The sequence below is a fragment of the Tenrec ecaudatus genome, chromosome 7, assembly GCF_050624435.1.
Source record: "Tenrec ecaudatus isolate mTenEca1 chromosome 7, mTenEca1.hap1, whole genome shotgun sequence".
NCBI lineage: Eukaryota > Metazoa > Chordata > Mammalia > Afrosoricida > Tenrecidae > Tenrec > Tenrec ecaudatus.
This window is the reverse complement of record NC_134536.1, coordinates 98,660,053-98,683,237: the sequence shown is the minus strand read 5'-3', so window position 1 is coordinate 98,683,237 and position 23,185 is coordinate 98,660,053. Positions and strand designations below refer to the sequence as shown.

General features: G+C 42.8%; 1 protein-coding gene across 7 annotated transcripts in view; it reads right to left on the bottom strand.

The window, feature by feature from the left end:
• Positions 1 to 23,185, bottom strand: part of FILIP1 (filamin A interacting protein 1) — a 307,485-nt gene that overhangs the window by 11,172 nt on the left and 273,128 nt on the right. For 5 of the 7 annotated variants that reach the window (XM_075554869.1, XM_075554875.1, XM_075554871.1 and 2 more), the window contains 2 exons: positions 18,510 to 21,321; positions 13,945 to 14,348 (listed from right to left, as the gene is read on the bottom strand). In XM_075554869.1, the coding sequence (XP_075410984.1) occupies positions 14,142 to 14,348; positions 18,510 to 21,321 (3,019 nt within the window). In that variant the 3' untranslated portion in view covers positions 13,945 to 14,141. Of the gene's footprint in view, positions 1 to 13,944; positions 14,349 to 18,509; positions 21,322 to 23,185 lie in introns of those variants that run through there. The other 2 variants (XM_075554872.1, XM_075554874.1) reach the window with 1 other exon arrangement.

Here is a 23,185-nt window from a genome sequence, read left to right as displayed (position 1 = left end):
TGACCTGATGTACAACACAAGTAATGTTGCTTGGTCCTGTGCCACCTCACAATTATTGCTATTTTTGGTTCATCGTTGTAATCAGGATGTCACTCCATCTCACTGAGGATCTTCCTCTTTTTCACTAACCCTCTACCAAGCATGACGTCCTTCTCCACGGACTGGTCTCGTCTGATTCCATGCCCACAAAATAAGAAAAAGTCTCAGCATCTTTGCTTCTAAGGGCCGTTTGCTGTATTTCTTATGAGACAGATTTGTTTGTTCTTTTTGTACTTTCTGTACTCTTTGCCAACACCATAATTCAAGTGCAGCGACTCTTTCCAGTCTTCCTTATTTATTGTCCAGCTCTTTATGCATATGAGGCAAATGAAAATGCCATGGCTTTGGTCAGACACATTTTAGTCCTTAAAGTGAAATCTTTCTCTTGAACATTTTTAAGAAGTCTTCTTGTGCAGCAGATTTGCCCAATGCAGTAAATCCATGTGTTAGACCAGGTTGACTAGAGAACCAAATTCATTGACACTCATGTGTAAGAGAAAATTATATATCAAAAAGTAATAATGCATTAATAAAACATCCCATCCCAGTCCAGATCAAGCCCATACATTTGATATTAGGTCATAAATCCAATATTAGCCCATAATTCTTCTTCAGATTCACGCAGCACATGCAATGATGCTGAATGCAGGAAGATCACAGGCCGGTGGGTGGGAAGTCCTGTGGGTCAAATATTGTGCCGTGGAAGCATCTCCAGGTCTCTGGCTGCCATCAGCGTGACTCCATGTGGCTTGTCAACAAGGTGTAGCAGAGAGAGAGAGAGAGAGAGAGAGAGAGAGAGAGAGAGAGAGAGAGAGAGAGAGAGAGAGAGAGAGAGAGAGAAAGGCCAGCCTCTTCTGATGGCAGAATCAAGAGAGAGGAAGCTCGCAGAATCCCCAAGGTCATGTCCACACAGGTATCATTGGCTATGACCTGATTGACAGGCTAGACTCTGCCCCTTCACTCATACTACCCTCAAGTTGACAGGAGATTATGTAACTACCACAGTCCATTTGATTCCTTAATTATTGTTTCCATGGGTATTTATTGTGGATCGAAGAAAAATGAAATCCTTGGCAACTTCATATTTTCTCTGTTTAATCATAATATTACTTCTTGGTCCTGTACTGAGGGTGTTTGTTTGTTTGTTTTTAAGTTGAAATCTAACCCATACTGAATGCAATCCTTTAAGACAGAGTAAACTATCTTATAGGGTCCTTGAAGCTAAAACTTTTTGGAAGCAGACTGCCAAGTCTTTCTCTTACATAGTGGCCTGTGGCTTTGCACCTATTATACTGTGGGTAGATTGTGTAGAAAACACAGGAAAATTGGATTTCTGTGTATTGGGGGCACTAATAGTCTACCAAATCCATTTACAGACGTTTTTCTCTGTATATTTCTCTCGATATGTTTATCTTGGTTCTTTGTTAAGAAACTTCAGTATCAAGGGTGTGAGGGGCGATACTGGGAGGGTAGAGGGTGAGTGGGTTGGAAAGGGGGAACCGATTACAAGGATCTACATGTGACCTCCTCCCTGCGGGACAGACAACAGAGAAGGGGGTAAAGGGAGACGCCAGATAGGGCAAGATATGACAAAATAATAATCTATAAATTATCAAGGGCCCATGAGGGAGGGGGAGTAGGGAGGGAGGGGAAAAAAGAGGACTTTATGCAAAGGGCTTAAGTGGAGAGCAAATGCTTTGAGAATGATTGGGGCAGGGAATGTGCGGATGTGCTTTATACAATTGATGTATGTATATGTATGGATTGTGATAAGAGTTGTATGAGCCCCTAATAAAATGTAAAAAAAGAAAAGAAAAAAAAAGAAAATGATTAGGGCAAAGAATGTACAGATGTGCTTTATACAATTGATGTATGTATATGTATGGATTGTGATAAGAGTTGTATGAGCCCCTAATAAAATGTAAAAAAAGAAAAGAAAAAAAAAGAAAATGATTAGGGCAAAGAATGTACAGATGTGCTTTATACAATTGATGTATGTATATGTATGGATTGTGATAAGAGTTGTATGAGCCCCTAATAAAATGTAAAAAAAGAAAAGAAAAAAAAAGAAAATGATTAGGGCAAAGAATGTACAGATGTGCTTTATACAATTGATGTATGTATATGTATGGATTGTGATAAGAGTTGTATGAGCCCCTAATAAAATGTTAAAAAAAAGAAATTTTAGACAATGCATTAATAATATTATTTGTTATAGTGACATTATCGTGCAATGGCATAGTTCATGGATTCATTCTTTATTTACTAACTGTTAGATAACGTCCATGGAAAGGAAGTTACATATATTATCAATTCCTAATTATACTCATACTTGACTTCATTTCTGACCTCGCTAACTATTCCTCATCCTTGGATGGTGTTTTAGAAGGACTGGCCAGGCAGATGACTTGGAATTCAACATTATGTACACCAGATGGGATTCAGGGAGAAAGTTCTGGGGATTCTCCTGAGTGTTAACATGGGGCAGCCTGGCCGTAAGTTAGAATTCTGACTCCTCTCAGGAGAGCTCCTGGGCTGAAGGGTGGGAAACATTTACTCCCTGGAAATCAATGCTTCCTTCCCAAGCAATGCATATGTTTATACTCTGCTACACTCCCTGCAAGAAAACACTTGAGCTTTGAATTTTAAAAATCTGCTCTCATAAATAAGACAAAATCATTTTGGTCTCACCACTAGCCTCTAAGTTCACACATCAAAAATAAAACATAGCAGGATTTTGCCTAAGCAAGAGAAGGCTGCTTCATCCAAGGGAGACTGCACTCCATGTTATGGAAAACACTTCCTGTTAAATGTGGCATCACTTTGGATCGCTTATAGCCTGTATTCCACATAGCCTTGAATCCCAAGCTACACCATGCTCTGTGGTCCTCTGCTTGGGCAGCATGGTGTCATCTTCAGGGAGCGCAGAGCTTCCCTCGACCAGCTATCAAACCCCAGCTTTAACTTTGCTGCTTTCAGGACAATTCCTCCACCTTTAAAAATGTCCTGGGTTCTCTACACCTCTTAGAACTAGGAATACCTACCTATTGTTATTTTTAAGGTTTTCATAAATAGCTTCAAAGTTCAGTCCTGGTATTATCACATTCATAAACTAATCAGAAGCCTGATAAAACATCTGTTTTAAATAGGAAGTGTAATAAACTTCCTCTGTTGGCATGGACTTGCATTTCTTCTTTGGGATTTGGCTCAGTTAATTAAAAATACTTCCGTTAATCAGCTCTGTCATTTGCTCCAGGAAACTTCTGAACCAGATGATATAAACTCTCGGGGGAATTCTCAATCACCTAATACTACAGTTCATTTGCTTCCTTCCAAAACATGTCCCAGTCCACCATAATCTCAGCTCACCCCTCGACAGTTGCAGCAGTTACCCGCCAGGGGCAGACCACCCAATAAGCAAGATACCCTTGGACTTAATTGGCTTATAGTCCGTAGTGAACAATCTCACTTGGGGATTAGAGGTGGAGGCTCCATTAGAGATGAGTAAGTAAGCACAATTAAGTCTGTGCTTACCTCACTTCCTGTAAACCGGTGCATACCGAACTGATTGGTTAATCCACTCTGTACTAGCTATCACAGTTATGACTCAGACTTCCCGTGTTAGACAAGCCCATCCTTATTTGGAACCCGGGTGGTGAAGTGGCTCAGCTCTCAGGCTGCTACCCCATAGGACAATGGTTCACCAGCTCTTCTGGGGGAGGGATGGCGGGTGTGGTGCTCTGATGATGTCTGCAGCCCCAAAAACCATATGCGGCAGTTCCGCTTTGTCCTACACTATAGGCTCGCTGTGTGTTACATCCATTCGAGTTCAAAGGGTTGAATGTGATATTTTTATTACGCAGATACAAGCAAAATTAAAGTATATGATGTTAATTATGAATCATGGAATATAGGTAAATATTTGAGCTGACTATGTGCAGGTTCTTACTGTTTTGGACACACACTAAGTCGATGGCTGGTGACAAAATATCGGAAAGCATTGTTATGAAATCATTGACACCTTTATTAAACAACAAGAGCAACATGTGGAGCTATCGTTTGGCAGCACACCCTCCATCTAGGGCTACACACTCCTGAAAGCCAGCGCTCACTTCTATTGCCAGTCCTTCCCTGGCAACTTCTGCACTCTTCGATCGACATCTACAGGGCAGGTTGGGTGTCCTTAAGGAACTCAGATCCTGGTCCTCTTCGATGTTATTTGAGTTTGAGGAACAAAAAAGAAGTCTGAAGGGCACAGGTGAGGGCCATCAGGTGGAGAGAGTAAGGTTTCCCAATGAAACTCTCATAGGACAGCCATTGTATACTTGAGAAATGAGCAGGTGCTTTGACAAGATGGAAAATAAATTCCTCAGGGCAATTTTCCCAAACTTTTTCTCCTCAGGGCAATCTTCAATTTTCTTAAAACTTTTTTTTAGAACAAGCCCCCACATTTGTCTTATGTTCTTTGAAAAACAAAACCTCTTGAGATTACTTCTTTGGACCCACCCCCCCCCCAAAAAAAAATATCTTCCAAATCTTCTGACTATGCTACCTCTCTACCTTGAATTTAACTGGTCCAACCAATCTCCCTCAGAAGCCACTGTTTTTACTGGACCTTTTCTAAAGGTGCCCTAACAAGATGAAGGCAATGTATCACTGAGAGAACTTGTCTGAGGCTATCTATCCACTGGCGGCAGGCACATATCTAAACATGTTTTGGAATAAACGCATGCATGTATATTCTGGGACGCTACTGGCAATACTTTCTGGCTTCCCCTGATGACAAGGGAAAGAAGATGTGAAAATTGAGGTCACTGTGCTTCTTATTAGATAGGCTAATAATAGTCACCAAAGCACTGTTTAAGAATTTTTACACATATAGTTTCTATGTAAATATCTCAGTATCTCAAAATTCTTTGGAAATATTAGCTTGAATCAATGAGTACGAGTGTTTTAATCTATGTTTGAGTACAATCTTTGCTTGCTTGAAGTAGTTTTATTCTATGAATTAGTGTAGAACTTGAAAAACCTGAGGACCTGATTTTTATCCAAGCTTCATCATTAATATGAGCCCTGATAGGGTAGAGGTTATGCATTGGGCTGCTAACTGCAAGATCAGCAGTTCAAAACTGCCAGCTGCTTGTTGGGAGAAAGGCAGGGCTCTCTACTCTCATAAACAGTTACAGTCACGGAAACTCACAGGGGGCAGTTCTGCCCTGTCCTAAAAGAGGTCGCTATGAGTTGGCATTGACTCGATGGCAAAGAGTTTGGTTTGGAGTCATCATTTTATAAAATGATTATTCATCTCTAAGCTCAAGACTTTTCTGGTTTGTTTGGGTCTTTATTTTTAACAATGGAGCTAACTCTCTTTTTGATCTTTAAGGCCTGGTCCAGTTCTAATGAGCTCTGTGGTTTTACGATTCTAGTCATCATACACACAGATCATTGGCACAAGTAGCGATATCAAAAATGTTTTATCACATAAGCAATTAATCATTGGTTCTTTTAAACATGGGTGGACTTTGGGGCTAGGGCATGGTGCCCCAACAGACTGGACTGGGAAACACTCCTAAGGGCCAATGAACGATCCTTGAACTGACTACTAGCTTTTCTTTCTTGATGTGTTTTGTGTTGCTCTTTGTCAGTGGTTTGTTGTTGTTTTGTTGTATACTATTGCTTTGTTTTCCTCTGTCTTGTTTTTGTGTATGTTATTATCTCCACAGGTCTGTCTAAATAAGATAGGCTAGATGAACTATCTGGAAGAAAAACAACGGGACCGACAGTTCCAGGGGGACTTGAGATAGGGGGAGGTGGGAGGTAAGGAAGTGGTGTTAACTAACCCAGGGACAAGAGAACAACATGGGATCCAAATTGGTGGTGAGTGGGGAGTGGCAGGCCTGGTAGGGAATGACCAAGGGTAAGGTAACGTAACGAAGAGGTATAGCTATAACCCAGGTGGGGACGGAACATGCTAGAGGGGCAGGAGGAGAGTCTAGGGAAATAGAGGAAAGAGCTAGGAGTCAAAGGGCATTTATAGAGGTCTAGACAAAGACATGTACATGCAATATATATGAGGATGGGTAGGTAGATCTATGTGCCTATTTTTATAGGTTTAGTATTAAGGTGGCAGAAGGACCTTGCGCCTCTACTCAAGCACTCCCTCAATGCATGAATACTTTCTTCTATTAAATTGGCATTCTATGATGCTCACCCTCCCGACACAACCGCTGAAGCCAAAGCGGGTGAACAAGCAAATGTGGTAAAGAAAGCTGATGGTGCCAGGCTATCAAAAGAGACAGCGTCTGGGGTCTTAAAGGCTTGAAGGTGAACAAGCGGCCATCTAGCTCAGAAACAACAAAGCCCACATGGAAGAAGCATACCAGCCTGTGTGATCACGTGGTTCCGAGGGGATCAGTTATCAGACATCAAAGAACAAAAAATCATATCATTGGCTGCACACCTCCATGATACAATCGCTGAGGACAAACGGGTGCATAAGCAAATGTGGCGAAGAAAGCTGATGGTGCCCAGCTATCAAAAGAGATAATGTCTGGGGTCTTAAAGGCTTGAAGGTGAACAAGCGGCCATCTAGCTCAGAAGCAACAAAGTCCACATGGAAGAAGCACACCAGCCTGTGCGATCACGAGGTGCCAAAGGGATCAGGTATAAGGCATCATAAAAAAAAAATCTTACTATAGTGAATGAAGGGGGAAGTGCAGAGTGGAGACCCAAAGCCCATTTGTCGGCCAATGGAGATCCCCTCACAGAGGGGTCTAGAGGAGGAGATGAGTCAGTTAGGGTGCGATGAAGAATAGAGCTTTCCTCCAGTTCCTAAATGCTTCCTCCTCCCCCAGTACCATGATCTGAAGTCTACCTTGCAAGTCTGGATAGAGCAGAGGTTGTGCACTGGTGCAGATAGGCACTGGAGGCACAGGGAATCCAGGGTGGATGATACCTTCAGAACCAGGGGGTGAGGGGCGATACTGGGAGAGTAGAGGGTGAGTGGTTTGGAAAGGGCAAACCGATTACAAGGATCTACATGTGACCTCCTCCCTGGGGGATGGAAAACAGAAAAGGGGGTGAAGGGAGACGCCGGATTGGGCAAGATATGACAAAATAATAATTTATAAATTATCAAGGGCTCATGAGGGGGGGGAGCGGGGAGGGAGGGGAAAAAGAGGACTTGATGCAAAAGGCTTAAGTGGAGAGCAAATGCTTTGAAAATGATTAGGGCAAAGAATGTACAGATGTGCTTTATACAATTGATGTATGTATATGTATGGATTGTGATAAGAGTTATATGAGTCCCTAATAAAATGTTTTAAAAATGCATTGTAGCAGTCTCTTTTAAGCTGTCAGCTAAACAAAGCATACTATATTATGGCTATGAAGAATACCCAAAGCATAACAAATTATCACTAAATCCTAAACCAGAAGCCAAGGTAAGGGGATTTACCCAACATTACATAACCTTTTGGTGGCAGAAGAGAATATTGCTCCATTCCCCCCACCCACCCCAGCAATCTCTGTTCTCTGGGTGCACATCTTGAGATCTATCCTAAATCTAAATTCTAATTTTTAAAAATGTTTGTGCTTATAAAATGATACCCTCCTTGTCCTACTTTAAGAAGCCCTGGTTGGACATTAGGCTGCTAAACACAAGGTTGGACATTAGGCTGCTAAACACAAGGTTGACAGTTAAAACCCACTAGCCACGCCTTGAGAGGAAGATGAGGCTGTCAACTCCCATGAAAAACTGTGCTCTTGGAAACCCTGAATAGGATCATTATGAGGCAGAATTGAGGTAGTGACGGTGGGTTATTCTGCACTTTAGAGGGTCCTTCATGAACTTGAAATTCACAACACATCCTCTGTAGCTTTCTCTTCTTGAAATATCCTTCATGACTCTAAGAATGTCAAAGAGTATTAAAACAGGGCTGTTTGTAATTTATTCCGTATGTTGATGTCTCCTAGAAAGCGCTCAGAGGCGCCTTAGTTTTCCCATGTACAATGGCTTCAGAGGACCGGACCACCCAGCCCAGGAATCTTGGCTGTTTTACATGTATTACCAGCCTTTGGAGAGAAATAGAAGTAACTTACACTATCCAAAATAGCAGTACCTAAATGTCTTCCAATTCTATCATCTCTTTGTCTCCATGTTCTCCGCACATGATTTGTCAGTTTGCCTCTGTGTCTTTCTCACAATTTTGGATTGCAGAAAAGGGGAGAAAACAAAAACACCTCTTTCTAATAACAATAATACATAATAATAAGCGTTCCTGGGAGGTGGAGTGGGTGGGGGAGGGAGTAAAGTGGAGCTGATATAAAAGAGTTCAAGAAGAAAGAAAATGTTTTGAAAATGATGGTAGCAGAAATTGTACAACTATGCTTGATCTAACTGAATTATGAGTTGTTGTAAAATCTGCAAGTGCTCCCAATGAAAAGATAAGGGGAAAAGGGAACGCCTCTTTCTTCCACAACTTCCTGCCGTCTTCAGCTCTGGCTGGGTTTCTCTCCAAATTGGCACGCTTCTTATATACGCCCAACATGGATTCAAGGGTCATGGTTTGGCTTCCTAGAAGAGGCGATGGTTTTCACAGAGATCTGAAGCAGGGAAACACAATCACCAGAATGAAAGAGGAGAAAGGCCAATCCCGGCAGAAGACGTGACTGAGCAAGTTAAGGAAAGGTGGTGTCGTGTGATCACGAGACATGGCAAAGGGAAAGGAGCTCAAAGAATCGGGGCGGTAGAGAGAACAGGGCCCACGGCCTCGGGTGCCATTCCAAGGGGTGGCTCTGTGTGCTGTAGGTATGAAGAGCCTTGGGATTCTTAGATAAAACAGTGATAAGCTTATTTTCCATTTGGAAAACAGAGTGAAGAATGAGCCAGGGAGTTTTGACCTTGGAAGTACGAGATCAGATGGGAAGAGTGTCAGAGTGATCCAAATGAGAGGGAATTAGAACAGCACTCGGGCACTGTGTGGAGGGGGTGGGAGGTGTGAACAGATGTTAACCCATCCAAACACATTGTCATCAAGTCAGTTCCGACCCACGGTGACCCTGTAGGCCACGGTAGAACTGTCCCTGTGAAGTCAGGATGTTAGCATATGTGTGTCCTGCTGAATCTACATGGCGGTTAAGGAAGCACCCAGCAGGACTTTGATTTCTAGCTTGAGTGACCGGGGAGATGAGGATCGCCAGGCAGAGATGAGGGTAGTCAAAGGAGTGACCTGAGAGGGTGCTGGGCACGTTAAAGACCAGCTTCCAAGGCAGCTGCATTGGAGAGAAGCAGTGCATTTGGACGTAGGATCTGAAATAGAGGGCGGGGAGCCATCAGCGCACGAGGGTTCCTTGAAGCCCCAGGAGTCACAGAAAACATCCACAGTGAGAATGTGGAGTCGGAACCTGGCTCGCAATAGAGACCTGGGCACGTCAGCCCTTAGGATGTCTGCGCACACTAAAGAGCTGGCAAGGAGACTGAGGAGGAGCAGTTAGAGAGCAGAGGGAAACCAAAGGAGACAGAGATGGACACTGAGAGAGAAGAGCACAGCTATGCTCCAGCCTCACCTTTATCTCAAAACAAACCAAACTCACTAGTGATGAGTCAATTCCAACTCATTGTGTTCCTACAGGAATAAAACTGCTTGTTTGTTTGGGGGGGGGGGGTTAAATAGGAATAGGCAACATAATCTTTCTCCCTCAGAATGGCTAATGGGTTTGAACCCCTCGCTTTATGGTAAGCAGTTCCATGCTTAGCCCACTGGCCACCAGTACTCCTCTCATCACTCTTATAGGAAGCTAGAGATTTGTTTTCAGGAAAAACTACCTCAGAGGAGGTCTCAACCCAGACACCAGAAGGGTCAGCGTGAGATGCAAAGGGAACGCAGGGGAATAAAAAAGTTTGCCAATGCAGCTGTGAGAGTCTCCTCCCAGCTCTCCTGACATGTTTCCAGAATGTAGGTCGTCAGTCTGTCCCAGGAAAGCATCAGAAGGTTTTCTCTCTAAAAGATGTAGTTTAAAAATGGATAGATTAGAGACATCAAGAAATCGAGAGGTGGGTGTTCGGTAGCTGAACAAAAGTCAAAGATCAGAAATACTGGGGAGGTGGGATCATAGAGGCACAAGGACAAGAGGAAAACAGCTGGGCAGCAGGCCTCCAGGACAAGCAGCCCCTGCCAAGTTGGGAAAAGGAGGACTAAATTAGGAAGGCTTCCAGGGAAAAGAATTCAACAGATGTATTTGTTTGTAAATATTATTGATAGGTGTTTGGCAGATCTCGCGGAGCATTTGAAAAAGAAAGAATGAAAAAGACAAGCACATGAAGTATCAAGCAAATGAAAAAGTAAAACAGTTCTTTGGAAGAAGGAAAGTGGTCAGAAGAAACATAATCATAGTAGACCGCTTATTTCAGCAGGGAGCAGTATACACATGCCAGCATTGTAAATAAACCTGGAAGCCCTGGAGGCGCTGTCAGGTAAGCATTAGACTGCTAACCTCAAGGTCAACAGTTCAAGTTCACCAAATAGCTCTAAGGGAGAAAGAGGAGGTTTTCTCTTTCAGGAAGACTGGACTGCTATGAATTAAAATCAGGGATTGAGTATTACCTACGTGCTGATAACAGCTTTATCAAAACAGTTGTGGTATAACCATAGTGTAGGGTGGGGAAGGGGAGGGAGGGGGCATCTGAGAGGACTATATCCTCAACCATCAAAATCATAATGAGACAAAAGATTATATCTAAGACTTATACAAAAAAGTAGCAGCACGGGCATTTGTAAATATGGAGAAAAATACCAGACGAAATAGCTGAGAACAGTAATTTTCTCCCTCAGGGAGCAAAACTGAAGGCTGAGGATAGTGAGGTACGGAGCAAGTCTATCCATTATGTCTTTTAGCCCTGGCTAAGATTTTAACTATGTATATGTGCTATTTGATAAAGATTTAAACTCATTTGGAAATTGACCAGAATTGTGGAAGTAGATAGAAAATGTTGCGTCTTCCATTAAGTGCTCAGCCGAGCAAGGAAGAAGGGCAGTCTGCACAGTTGGAGGAAGACCTTGTTAGGTGGCGAAAGCACTTTATAGCCATGTGCAGGTAGCAGGAGCCCTGTGGTGTAGTGGGTGCTAACTACAAGGTCAGAAGTCCAGGGTGTTTGAAACCACCAGCAGCTTGCTCCTCAGGAGACAGATGAGGTTTTCTACTTCCATGGAGTCATAGTCTCAGAAATTCATAGGAGCAACTTAATCCTGTCATATAGGGCCACTGTGAGTGGGCATCAACTCGAGATCAGTGAGTTTGGTTTGGTGGAAGTAGCAAAATCAAAAAGAAGAACCAGCAGAGAAAAAGGAGACAACCAACGATGAGACCCTGGAAGGCAAGAAGAAAGCTCTAAACTTGACCTGGTGGGGACTAGCCAAAGCATTACAATTATTCTCAGGAGGGAGACCGCAGCCTCTCTAAGTGTGTACACTGTGTCCTGCTGGCCCCTAGAGAGCATCATCTATGTGGCAGTCTATAGAAATGACACTTCTCCTTCTAGGGTTTCTTTTAAGGGTGGTACCTGAGTAACACCTGTGCATAGCAGTTCTAGTAAGACTCCTTTGATTTGCAGGACAGGGAAAGACTAGCCTTTTAATCATATCCAGTCCTTAAAAAGCACATAAAACTTGCATCTTAAAAACTGGGTCAATGGATCCTTGGGGGGATGGCAGGGAAAGTTGGCAGGAAATGGAGAGCTAATAATGATGATACAAGAATGAAGACAGTGTTCTAAAACTGATTATGGGGATGATCGTACCACTCTTCTTGATGTGATGAACTATTGAATTTTATGATATGTGAATTGCATGCCAATAAACCAGTTTTGAAAACACACATTGGAAGCTGCCATTAGTTAGAGTGCATTCAACCCTCCACCTGCTCTCCCCAGGGGGATTCATTTCTAATAGGTGGGTTAAAGCTTATTTGTCTAATCTGTGTATGCGTAGAGTGAGTTCTAAAATTACAAAGACAAAAATGATCCTGGTGGTTGCTCTTCATCTTTTCTCAAAGGTGAATGTGGTGTCCTGTCAGGTTTCCTTTGTAGGTGGCGCTGTTCCAAGATTCAGATGCAGAAACATCCTGTTCGCGCACTGTTATGTCCATCTGGTGCACTCTTCCTGCCCAGGGCATGGGCTTGCAGGAGGAAACCAAGTCGGCATGGTGCGGGCAGGTAAGAGAAAAACAGCAGGTAGTAGGTAGATCATATGGTAAGAATCACCGGCGAATGTTAGGTAAAGTAGAAAGAAGGGGAAGATGGGTTTGTCGGCGCCCTTATCGGCTCAAGTACACTCAGTCTGTTATGGTGCAGCTGCATTCAACACTCCAGTGGCCTTTTTTTGAAAAGACTGATTGTCCACTTTGCCAAAGAGAGCCCCCCCGCTGCCCCACTTTAAGCAAATACAAATCAGTACTCTAAATAGCAACATCTCTTGTTTAAACCTGTACAAAATCTGATTTCAAAAGCCGTCTATTTACTTGGTCTGTTTCTCACCCTCCATCTTTGAGATTCTATTATTCTGCCATACCTTTGCCAGGGTTGCTCGACATAAACAGAGACCTGATTGAAGTGAGTGCAAATCCTGTGAGGCGAGGCAACCACCATGACAGCCCAAGTCCACATACTGAATGGACTAGAGCATCTGGTGTGGAAAAGAACTTGGAAGGGCTTCTCATCGATTAAGCAAGATGATAATAAACGTATCAAGAGCAGGTACTCAGCAAATAATGCTGGAACTCACCAATCAGAAATGGTGAAGGAAAAAACTATAACTTTGTAGTTATCGTGTTTTGTAAAAGTCACCCAATAGACTGACAAACTGGACAAAGATGCTGCTGACATGAGACCTTGGTATGCTATGCTGCAGGTTATTGGCCTTCAGCTCCTATGTGGGTTTTTCTTTTTTCCTTCAGAAGCACAATTTTCACTTTAATGTGGTTAATCGCCTTACAAAGACACTTGGGATTTTCCATTTATCTCATTTCATGCTTATTAGAAAAACATGCTTAAAATTAATAGAAATGATATAAACACAAGGAAACTGACAGTAATAATAAATCACTTCTTTATCACACACACACACATACACACACCAAATCATGAGCCAAGTTCACCCTAGAGTGAAGGAAATATTTGAATTCCATTAAGCTATTTATGATGTCATTTTTTTTCTTGGCATTCCTGTATGAGAATTTACTTTCTGCTATTTTCTATCCATTATAATCTCTGTTGAGCTCTGAGGGACCATTTGGCAGTTCTATTCAAACTGCTCCCAATTTAAATCAATTGCACACTTGAATAGAGTGTAAGTCTGATGTTAATAGTTCTAAAATTATTACCTATGAAATTCTGGGAATCTTTTGGAGGTGGCCAAAATTTCTATAACACACATACACACACAAATAAGTAGAACTCTGTTTTCAGGTTTTCATATTTCATTTCCATTTTATTTTACATTCCACTTATTTCCCGAAATCCTCTTAGAGGAGTTTGTTTTCGGATCTCTTTTGAAGTCCTGTGATAACCTTGAAATGGTTTGCGGGTTTTTATTCCCCGGCACATGAGGGGATTCAGGATTTGATAGAGGCAGATGACAACTGTTAAACTAATTCCTGTTTCATAAAAAAACATTTTTGAACAAGAGCAACAAAAAAAGTATTGTAGAACAAAGCTTTTAAATTTGGATTACATTTAGAAAATATGGGAGCCGGTCATGGAGTTCTTGTGACCCAGCATCTTAGTGATGCAGAAACTGGGGTTCAGATGGGTTAACGGATGCATCCACTTGCGTAGAAGCAAAACTTGGACTAGAAGCCAGGTCCTGCCTTATGCCCAGCACTCTTAAAAAACCACACTGCAAAACAATATTTCTGGTAATTAGTTCTATTCCCTAGCATCAAAACAAATGTGCAAATTAGAAAAGACGCATGGCTATTAGTTGGTTATTTTTTGAAGCGAGCTATCGAAAGCTTCAATTAGTGTATGTAAAGAGTCGGCACGAAGGGACGACAGTTCCACTTCACGGCAGCAGTAGCATGGGCACATACCCCCTGAGCCACTGCCCTCAGCCCTTCCCCCCTCCAAGAGAGGTCGCGCGGCCAGCTGCGGATTTCTTCAGCTCTAGTTTCCTAGACTGAGTCTCAGCGCGAGGCTCGCATTTGGTCAGATCTCCTGCTCCCGGGGCTGCCAGGACTGGCTTCCCTGCTTTCATACCTTTTGACATGGGAATGCGGGTGGGTGCAGGCCGCTGGGATGACCCATCTTGTCCCGACTGTAAGAGAAAATACAGAGACACAAGGGAAGTGTCGGTGAGTTGCCTCTGCGAATGCCACCAATCTGAGCCTTAGCAAGACTGGTAACACCGGGATGCCTACAGACGGCACCTCACCAGATAAAAAGTCTTAACAAATATTTTAAACCATGGAGTTAGTGTCTAAACTACTCTGATTACCTCCTTTTCTGTCTTGAAAGATCTATCCGAAACTTCCTTCTCATCTGCCTCCAACTTGTCTCCAAATCAGTGGTTCTCAACTTTCCTAATGCCCTGACCCTTTAATACAGTTCCTTATATGGGGGTGACCCCCAGCCATTATTTTCGTTGCTACTTCATAACTGTAATTTTGCTACTGTTATGAATTGTAATGTAAATACCTGATGCAGGATGTATTTTCTTTTTTAAAAAACATTTTATTAGGGGCTCATACAACTCTTATCACAATCCATACATATACATACATCAATTGTATAAAGCACATCTGTACATTCTTTGCCCTAATCATTTTCAAAGCATTTGCTCTCCACTTAAGCCCTTGGCATCAGGTCCTCTTTTTTTTTTTCCTCTCCCTACCGGCTCCCCCCTCCCTCATGAGCCCTTGATCGATTTGTCACAATGAAAATACATCCTGCCATACAATATAGAATTATATATTGTTTTGTGATTAATCACAAAACAATATATAACTCTATATTGTGAAATATTTATTTCAAATTCAAATAAATGAAATTTTGTCTTTCAGCATGGTGTAGCATGGGTAACAGTCTTCACTCCGGGTACTCATGTGGGCATATCTGCACGTGCACGGAGAGAGGAGCGGTGTCTGGGTTCCTAAGTCCATTGGAAATATGTGTTTTCCGATGGTCTTAGGCGACCCTGTGAAATGGTCGTTTGACCCCCCCCCCAAGGGGTCGCAACCCACAGGTTGAGAACCACTGCTCTAAATGATCTTACCTCCTATTTTACAGAGAAAATATAGCCCACAAGGCAAATATAAGCCCCTATTGGCAAGTTTCCTCTGGCTGTTCCCAAGGGATCTCCACTTTCTCTTCTTTTTTCTCCCTGGGTGATGCAGCCCTCCGCCCACCCCTGTGAGTTAGACAGCACCCCACCCCATGGCCTTCCTCGTTGAGCAGGACTTTGCTCCCCCACTGAAAAAGCCTCTGTGGCTGAGGTCAACGGTAACCTTCTCATGACCTCAGACTTTTCTAAATTGTTCTTGTCAGCGCCGCCACACCTTTCTTAAAACACTCTTAAAACTCTCTTGCTGTGTTCACTTCCTGCCTTTGAGGGCTCCTCTTCCATCTCTTTGCTGGATTCTTTTTTTTTTTCCGCCTTTCAGCTCCTCAAAATATGAGCCGTACTTAGAGCGCCAAGGACCACCCAAAGAACAAAGAAATCTGCTTGGGAACAAGTCCGGCCAGGATGCTCCTCGGAGGCAAGGATGCTGACTTGTTTGTTGTCAGGAGGGACCAGCCCTTGGAAAGGGCACCATGCTTGGAAACGTCGAAGAGCAACGGAAAGAGGGAGACCCTCGACAGGCTGGACGGGCACAGTGGCTGCAACAATGGGCTCCCACACAAGAACAGTGGGAGATGGTCCAGGACTGGGTGGTGTTTGCCTGGTGTACACTGGGTCTTTATGGCTCAGCACCTGTCAGCAATCAATATAGGCATCACCATATCCCAAACTCCATTCTCCTTTTATTTTTCACATCCGCCCTTAGAATCTTCTGAGATCATCCACCATGTTCCTGAGTGCTGAGAGCTCTGCCTTTCCACACCCTCCTGAACTTCATGTCCGTATTTCTGATAACTTGCTAAACATGTTTGACCCCATACGCCCTCTCATTAAGCATCTCAAATGAAGCATGCCTCAATCATCGCTTAGCCCACTTTGTCTCACTCTCTTTCCCACCCAGACTACCAAACCAGAAACCACAGAACCACGCCCTATACTCAGCTTGCCACAAAATTTTTTGAGTCTATCTTTAATGTCTCGTTCACCGTCCCGAGTCATCCCGAGGCTGCAATAGCAGCCCTGTCCTCAGTTTGTCTCTTCCAATCTAGCAGACTCTCTCGAATGATCATTGCCCTTTCAGCAGTTCCCTTGTCTATAAGATGAAGCGTCAGCTTCATCCTAAGAAACGCACCTCCCTTCCATATTTGACCCCGCTTTGTCTTTCCATTGCCTGCTCTGGCATTTTCTTCCCATTCACAGCTGCTACAGCACAAGGTAGGCTCTGGATTGCCCAGAGAGACCAAGTCTTTGACATAGCCTTCTTTCTGCTTGCTTCCTATTTCCTTCTTGAAAACCCTCCTCACCATGGAAACCTCCTCCTTTGTTAGTTTTTCTTCTGTGGTTCCATAACTCTATCAAAGACCTCAAAAAACTCACTGCCATCAAGTCACTTCTGACGCACAGCGGTCCTGTGGGACACGGTAGACCTGCCTCATCATGTTTCCGAGACTGTAAATCTTTACAGCAGTAGAAAGCCTCATCTTTCTCTTGTGGAGAGTCTGATGGTTTTGAACTGTTGATCTTGTGGTTAACATCCCAATGAGTACCCCTATGTCAACAGGGCTCCCGCATAGAGCATTATAAGTTCTAAAAGACAAGGGATGTATCACTTTCATCTTTGCATGCTAATATTTATCCCAGTGCCAAATGTATAAGAAACATGACATATAGTGAATGGATAAATGCAGAAATGAGCTAGGTTCACTGTTCAATTTTTATAAGGATTATCTTCAACATTTTGTTGTTTATGGAACCTGATGTACCTGAAATAATTGAGTCATCATCAGGCTTTAGAATTCTTAGTTGATTTGAAATCTTGTTTGAGTATACTGTCTAATCAGTAGCCAGGAATGTTGCTACAGTGGGTAAGGTTATCTTGATCTGACACGTAATGGAAATAAGATGTGATAGCAAAAAAATCTAAGCAAAGGGTCTTGGGAATACTGCTGTGATTCCAGAAGTTTAAATGTGACATAGCAGTGTTCCCTTATCTCTCTGAGAGAGTGACTGCTTTGATACATCGTCTATTACAACCACCTATAATTCCATTATCTTTATATAAATTGCAGCAAAAGGAGCAAGACTGTCACAAAGTGTACTCTGCACAGCTGAAGAGGCCTTATTACTGAGCCATTTCAGAAGGGTGGCCAATTCAGAATGCTACTCAGCTTCTGTAGAACCAATACATGAAAGCTTTACTGGCAAAGCAATTACTGATTCACACTCTGAAGTCTGCATTGAGTCCATGTTGGAGCACAGAGGATTAAAGTCCTGTAAAGTACATTGAGGGTATGAGAAAACAAGCAACCATCTCGGTAGTTAAATAACACACTTTGTGTCTTTTGCAATGTTTTTTAGAATGTTCCTTAAAATTTGCTCAGCGGTCAGGAAGCATTAAAATGTCAAGCCTATTAGTTTAAATAAATATTAAATTGTTACATGCTATTTCATAATTACATTTACCAAGTATAGCCCCAATCTATGATGAGGATCATTGAAAACAACTTAAAATATATTATTTATTTTTTAAGGTTTGGCTTTTATACTTCGGAAGTACTTTTTAATAACCATTTATTTAGCTTCCCAGTTAGTTATTACCAAGCTTCTATTCTCTGCAAGGTACTGTTAAGAAGATAAATTTTTAGACATATAAACTGACTTCATTTTTGCTTTTAAAAAAGGCTCTGATGTTATATTTAATCTTATTTTTAATAGAGGCTCATATGTAATCACATATTGAATAATTTAGGTGATAGAGGTCTGCGGTAGTGATAGTTTAATACTTCCTATCGATCCTATTTTTTCTCATTCTCTCCCCTGTATAAAATATTTTTTCAATATAAAAATTAAAATTTTAAACATTCTTATTATATGCTGTCATTTCAAAGTATTTGGGGGCCTGCAGAATTTACATGGAAAAAAATTCCCTTTCAAAATTAGTTCAAGTTGTCAATATATTAGGCCGCTTTCTTGTCCTTTTCTTAGGACAGTGTAGATATTCCTCTAGGAAAGCTCCATCAGCAGGTGAAAGTGCAGGGAGAGGCTGATGATCTTGTTAGATTATGGATGTGGGCTCAGTCACGCTATCCACTCCTCCGCCCCTACCCAGCTCCGCCCGCTGGACCCTCTTCCACTCACCACTGACTGGGTTCCTCTTGTGGATGAAGTTGTGACTGGTGTAATGGTGATGGTGCTTGTGACTTTGCTTGCACCAGCTCGCGGTACAAGATGGTTTCTGGGAGAGCGAAGGACAGTGCCGGTGGAAACTTCCTTTTCAGCGGTCACGTTGACTGGTCGCACAGTAATAACCGGACTTGTTCCTTCGGCTGAAGGCCCAGGGGATCGTTTAAACTGAGACCCTAAGTGGATGTGAATTTTGTTGTCTTCCGTGGTTATGATATTAGCATTGGAGTTGTATTTTCTGACCGGCGTTGGGACAGTTTGTTTTTCTGGAGTGACTTTGAGGACAGTCCTTCCCAAAGGCATTTCCTGGGGTTCAGGAGCGATTCCGATCTCAGTTGGTGCTGCTGATGTAGACACTGTCATTATCTGAATGGGGGATGTAGGCCTGTCCACAAAGGTACCTCTTCCACCTTCTGGGGCTGGGGGTTTTTCCCTGGAAAACGTTGTGATTGTGACTGGGGACATGGCTCGTTCGGTGCCAAGAGGAGTATCTCCTCCTTTTGATTTCTGAGACATTACGTTTGGTGACGGAATAATGGTTATCCGTGGCTTCTGATTCCCTAACGTAGGAATGACAGTGGTGCTGGAAAAAAACTCCTCAGACGCTGGGCTCGTGATTTCCAACGTGGCCGTGCTGTTCTCGTGGTCGGGGGTCACTCGAATGTGCAGGGGCTGACCCTGCTTTGGTGAAAGGACTAGCTCTCCCGGGTGCCCAGGGATGGAATTGGCTCGAGGCCCTTTCTCTTGAGCGATCGGGGGCCCATTTTCTCGTTTTCTCATCCATGGAATCCAAGATTTTCGCATCGTGAGCTCATTTGCTGCTGGAGGATACCTGTCTAGAACGGAGGATCGCTCCATCGGTTTTTTCAATCCCACCTGTCGAAGGTTGCTCATGATGTGATTTTCCTCTTGAAAAGATTTCCTTATAAACACAGCAGGAGTGTCCTCCTCCGCGGCATCCGTGCTGACAGCGTCAGTCTGGACACCTGTAGACGTGACTGGCACATCGACCATTCTTCTCCCATTCACACTGGGCCTGAGAGCGCGGCTGTAGCGCTTAGAAAGCTCCAGCTCTTTGGTCAAACTGAGAACCTCTTGCCCCATGTTTTTGTTCGTGTTTTCTTCTTCCATGAATCTTTGCTGAAGGACGGAGTAATCTACCTGGAGCTGAGAAAGCTGGTCTTCTTTGTTCATCAGCTCATGGATCTTCTCTTTAAGAGCTTGAACTTCGGCTTTTAAGTCTCTGCTTTTAGCTTCTTCTAGCCGAAATCTGTGTCTCAGCTCAGCCTCCTGGCTCGCAGCCTCACCTTTCTCTATTGCTTTATTCTTGGCAATTTGGAGCTTTATGTCCTCTAGTTGTTGAGAGAGAAAGTTGGCTTTATCCTGCTCCGTTCTAAATTTCCGCTCCAGTTGATCATATTCGTCCTCGGTCTTCATCAAATCCCCTTCAACCACCTCCAGTTGTTGGAGACGTTTCTTCAGTCTCTCAATTTCAAGGGTTAATTCTTGAATCTTCTTATCCTCTGGGCAGGTGAGCTCAGGCCCTTTTCGAGCTCTGCCCCTTGTTATTTCCCTTTCCACTTCCTCCATACCGTCAAGCCTCTTCTTTAATAAGTCAACACTGCAAGTTAATTCCGAAGATTTTTCCTCTTCACTTTTCAACTTGCCTATTAACTCATCCCTCTCTTTCGTCAAGGCGTACACCTTTTCCTCCATTTCCGATTTCAGTTTTAGAAGCTTCTTGCTTTCCTCAATGAGCTTTTCTGTAACATTCATAACCTTGCCTTGCTCCACCTTAACATTTCTATTGAGACCGTCCACTCTCCTTTCTTCTTGCTTAAGTTTTTCCATCATGCTCTTCCTTTCGTCGACCAGCATCACAGTAAAGGACTTCAGCTTTGTCAGATCATCTTTGAGGCTTAACTCAGCCTTTTCTAGTCTCCTTTCAGAACACTCGAGTTCTCTAACTCGACTCTTGACCACCTCCAATTCATTCAGCAAGTCTTTTGTTAAGTTCTTCTCCTTCTCCAGATTCAAATGCAGCTGGGTACATTCCGATTTACTCTTGCTAAATGCTTCTTCCAGTTTCTCCAGCTCTGCCATTCTCTTCTGTAACTTCTCAACTTCAAGCTTGAGCTCCTTGCTGTGGTGCTCTTCTTCTTGCAGCTTCTTCCTCAATTCTCGACACTGGGATTCCGTTTTAGTGATCTCTTCGTCTTTACCTTCCATTTCCAGGACTCGCTTTCGAAGATTTTCCACTTCTGCCATGAGGCTGGAGTTTCCACATTCTCCTTTGGCAATTTTGTCTCTTAGTTCTTGAAGTTCTTCCTCTGCCTTCTGGAGGTTTTTGTTGGTTTCTTCTAGCTCCTCAATTCTTTGAGTCAAGCCAACCAGCTTGAGTCTAAGTTGCCTATTGTGAGCCTCTTGATGAGCCAATTTAGCATTCATCTCTTCATGCTCCTGAGAGAACCTTGAAGCCTTGTGTTCAAAATCCACTTCTAACTTGAGCAATTTCTGCCTGTCTTCTTTGGATTTGGAGGTACTGGCTTTCAGCTTCTCTTCTTCCTCCCGCAGTTTCTGAGTGAGGTCCTGCACCTTCTGGCTCTGCAGACCAAGTTGCTCAATGTGCATTTGCCTTTCATCCACCAGCATGAGGGCGAAGGACTTGAGTTTGACAAGCTCGTCTCTTAGTTTATTGAGCCGCTTGGCGTTTTCTTTTTCTTTTCGAGCTTGGTAAGCCTTTTCTTGTTCAAGTAGCTTTTTCAACCTACAAAGCAAAACATAATGGATTATATGTTAAAGCCTTAACCAGAAAGTAGATCTGCCTTAGACATTAAGTAAAATGCAAAACACTATTATGATAAATCCCTCAAGAGTTGCTATAACATTAAGGCTAACAAATGGTCGCTAAAAGAGAAGTCAGGACACAGTTTCCCCTGGAAGACGATGAGAGGCGGTCTTGGGGCTGCTAGTTTCTGCCTCTTGAGTTAGCTATTGATTACATTAAAAGAATTGTTCAGTTTGTGAAATTTTTAACCAGCTGAACACTTAAGCACCCTTTTCCACACCTTGACAAAATAATCATTAACTAAAACTTGGGTTTTACTTGGTACAAATACATTAACAATGCCAATTTATGTAGGCCAAAAACCCACTGCCATAGAGTCAATGCTGACTCATACCGACTTCTTGCGGGTATCCAAGACTGTGAGTGTTTACAGGAGTAGAAAGTCCAATCTTTCTCTCACGGAACTCCTGATTGCTTTGAACTTCGAACCATGCAGATTACAGCCTGATGTGTAACCACTGTATCGCCAGGGCTCCCAGCAATTTATCTGGTGTATTCTGTATTCTAATGTCCCACCATTTCAGGAGGTAGCATATGATCCAGAACAGATGTACTAAAGAGGGAAATCCAAGCTGCACTAAAGGTATTGGCTAATACAAATCTTCAGCAATTGACGGAATACCAAATGAGATGTTCCAAAAAGAAGACAATGCGGGAAGCTCTCACTTGTCTATGCCAAGAAACAAGGAGGGCAGCTGCCTGGCCAACCAACTTGAAGAAACCCATATTTGTGTCCATTACAAAGAAAGATGACCCAATTAGGTGTGGAAATTACTGACCAACATCATTAATAACAGACACAAGTAAAATTATGTTGAAAATCATACAAAAGAAGTTGCAGCTGTATATCAACAGGGAACTGCCAGAAATCCACAAGCAGAATTCAGAAGATAAGGAATGAGGAATGTCATTGCTGACGTAAGATGAATCTCGGTGGAAAGCAGAGAATACCAAAAAGATGTTTTATTTGTGTCTTGTTAGCTATGCAAAGGTATTTGTCTCTGTGGATCATAACAAATGAAGGAGACCATTCACCGAATGGGGATTCTAGGCAATTAACTGTGCTCATTGCGGAAACTATACATAGATCAAGAGACAGTCATTTAAACAGAGCAAGGCAATGCTGAATGATGTCAAATCGGGAGAGATGTGTGTCGGGGTTTCATCCTCGCACTATATTTATTCAATATGTATGCTACACAAAACCACGAGGAGCTAGACTATATTAAATGGATGTGCCATGGCTGGAGGAAGACTCATTAACAACCTGTGATATGCAGATGATATAACCTTAGTTGCTGAAGGTTAAATGGACGTGAAGCATTTGCTAATGAAGATCAAAGACTACCGCATTCAGGATGGATTACAACTCAATATAAAGAAAACAAAGGTCCTGACAACTGTACCAATAAGCAACATCATGCTAAGTGGAGACAATATTGATGTTTACTTCATTTTATTTGGATCTGCAATCAACACCCACAGAAATAGCTGACAGTCCACGGTGATCCCAACATTCTATGCCAACAGCACCGTTCAAAGGCATGCGTTTTTGTCTTGGTCTTCAGGTCCACGGTCCAGCTTTCGCATGTACAGACGCAACTGAAAATACCGTGACTTGGGACAGGCGCACGTTAGACCTCAAAGTGATTTCTCTGCTCTTTCACACAGAAAAGAGGTCTTGTGAGGCAGATTGGTCCAATGAACTATGTCATTTATTTCTGCACTACTGCTTCCATCAGTGTTGACGGTGGATCCAGGTAAAAGGAAATTCTTAACAACG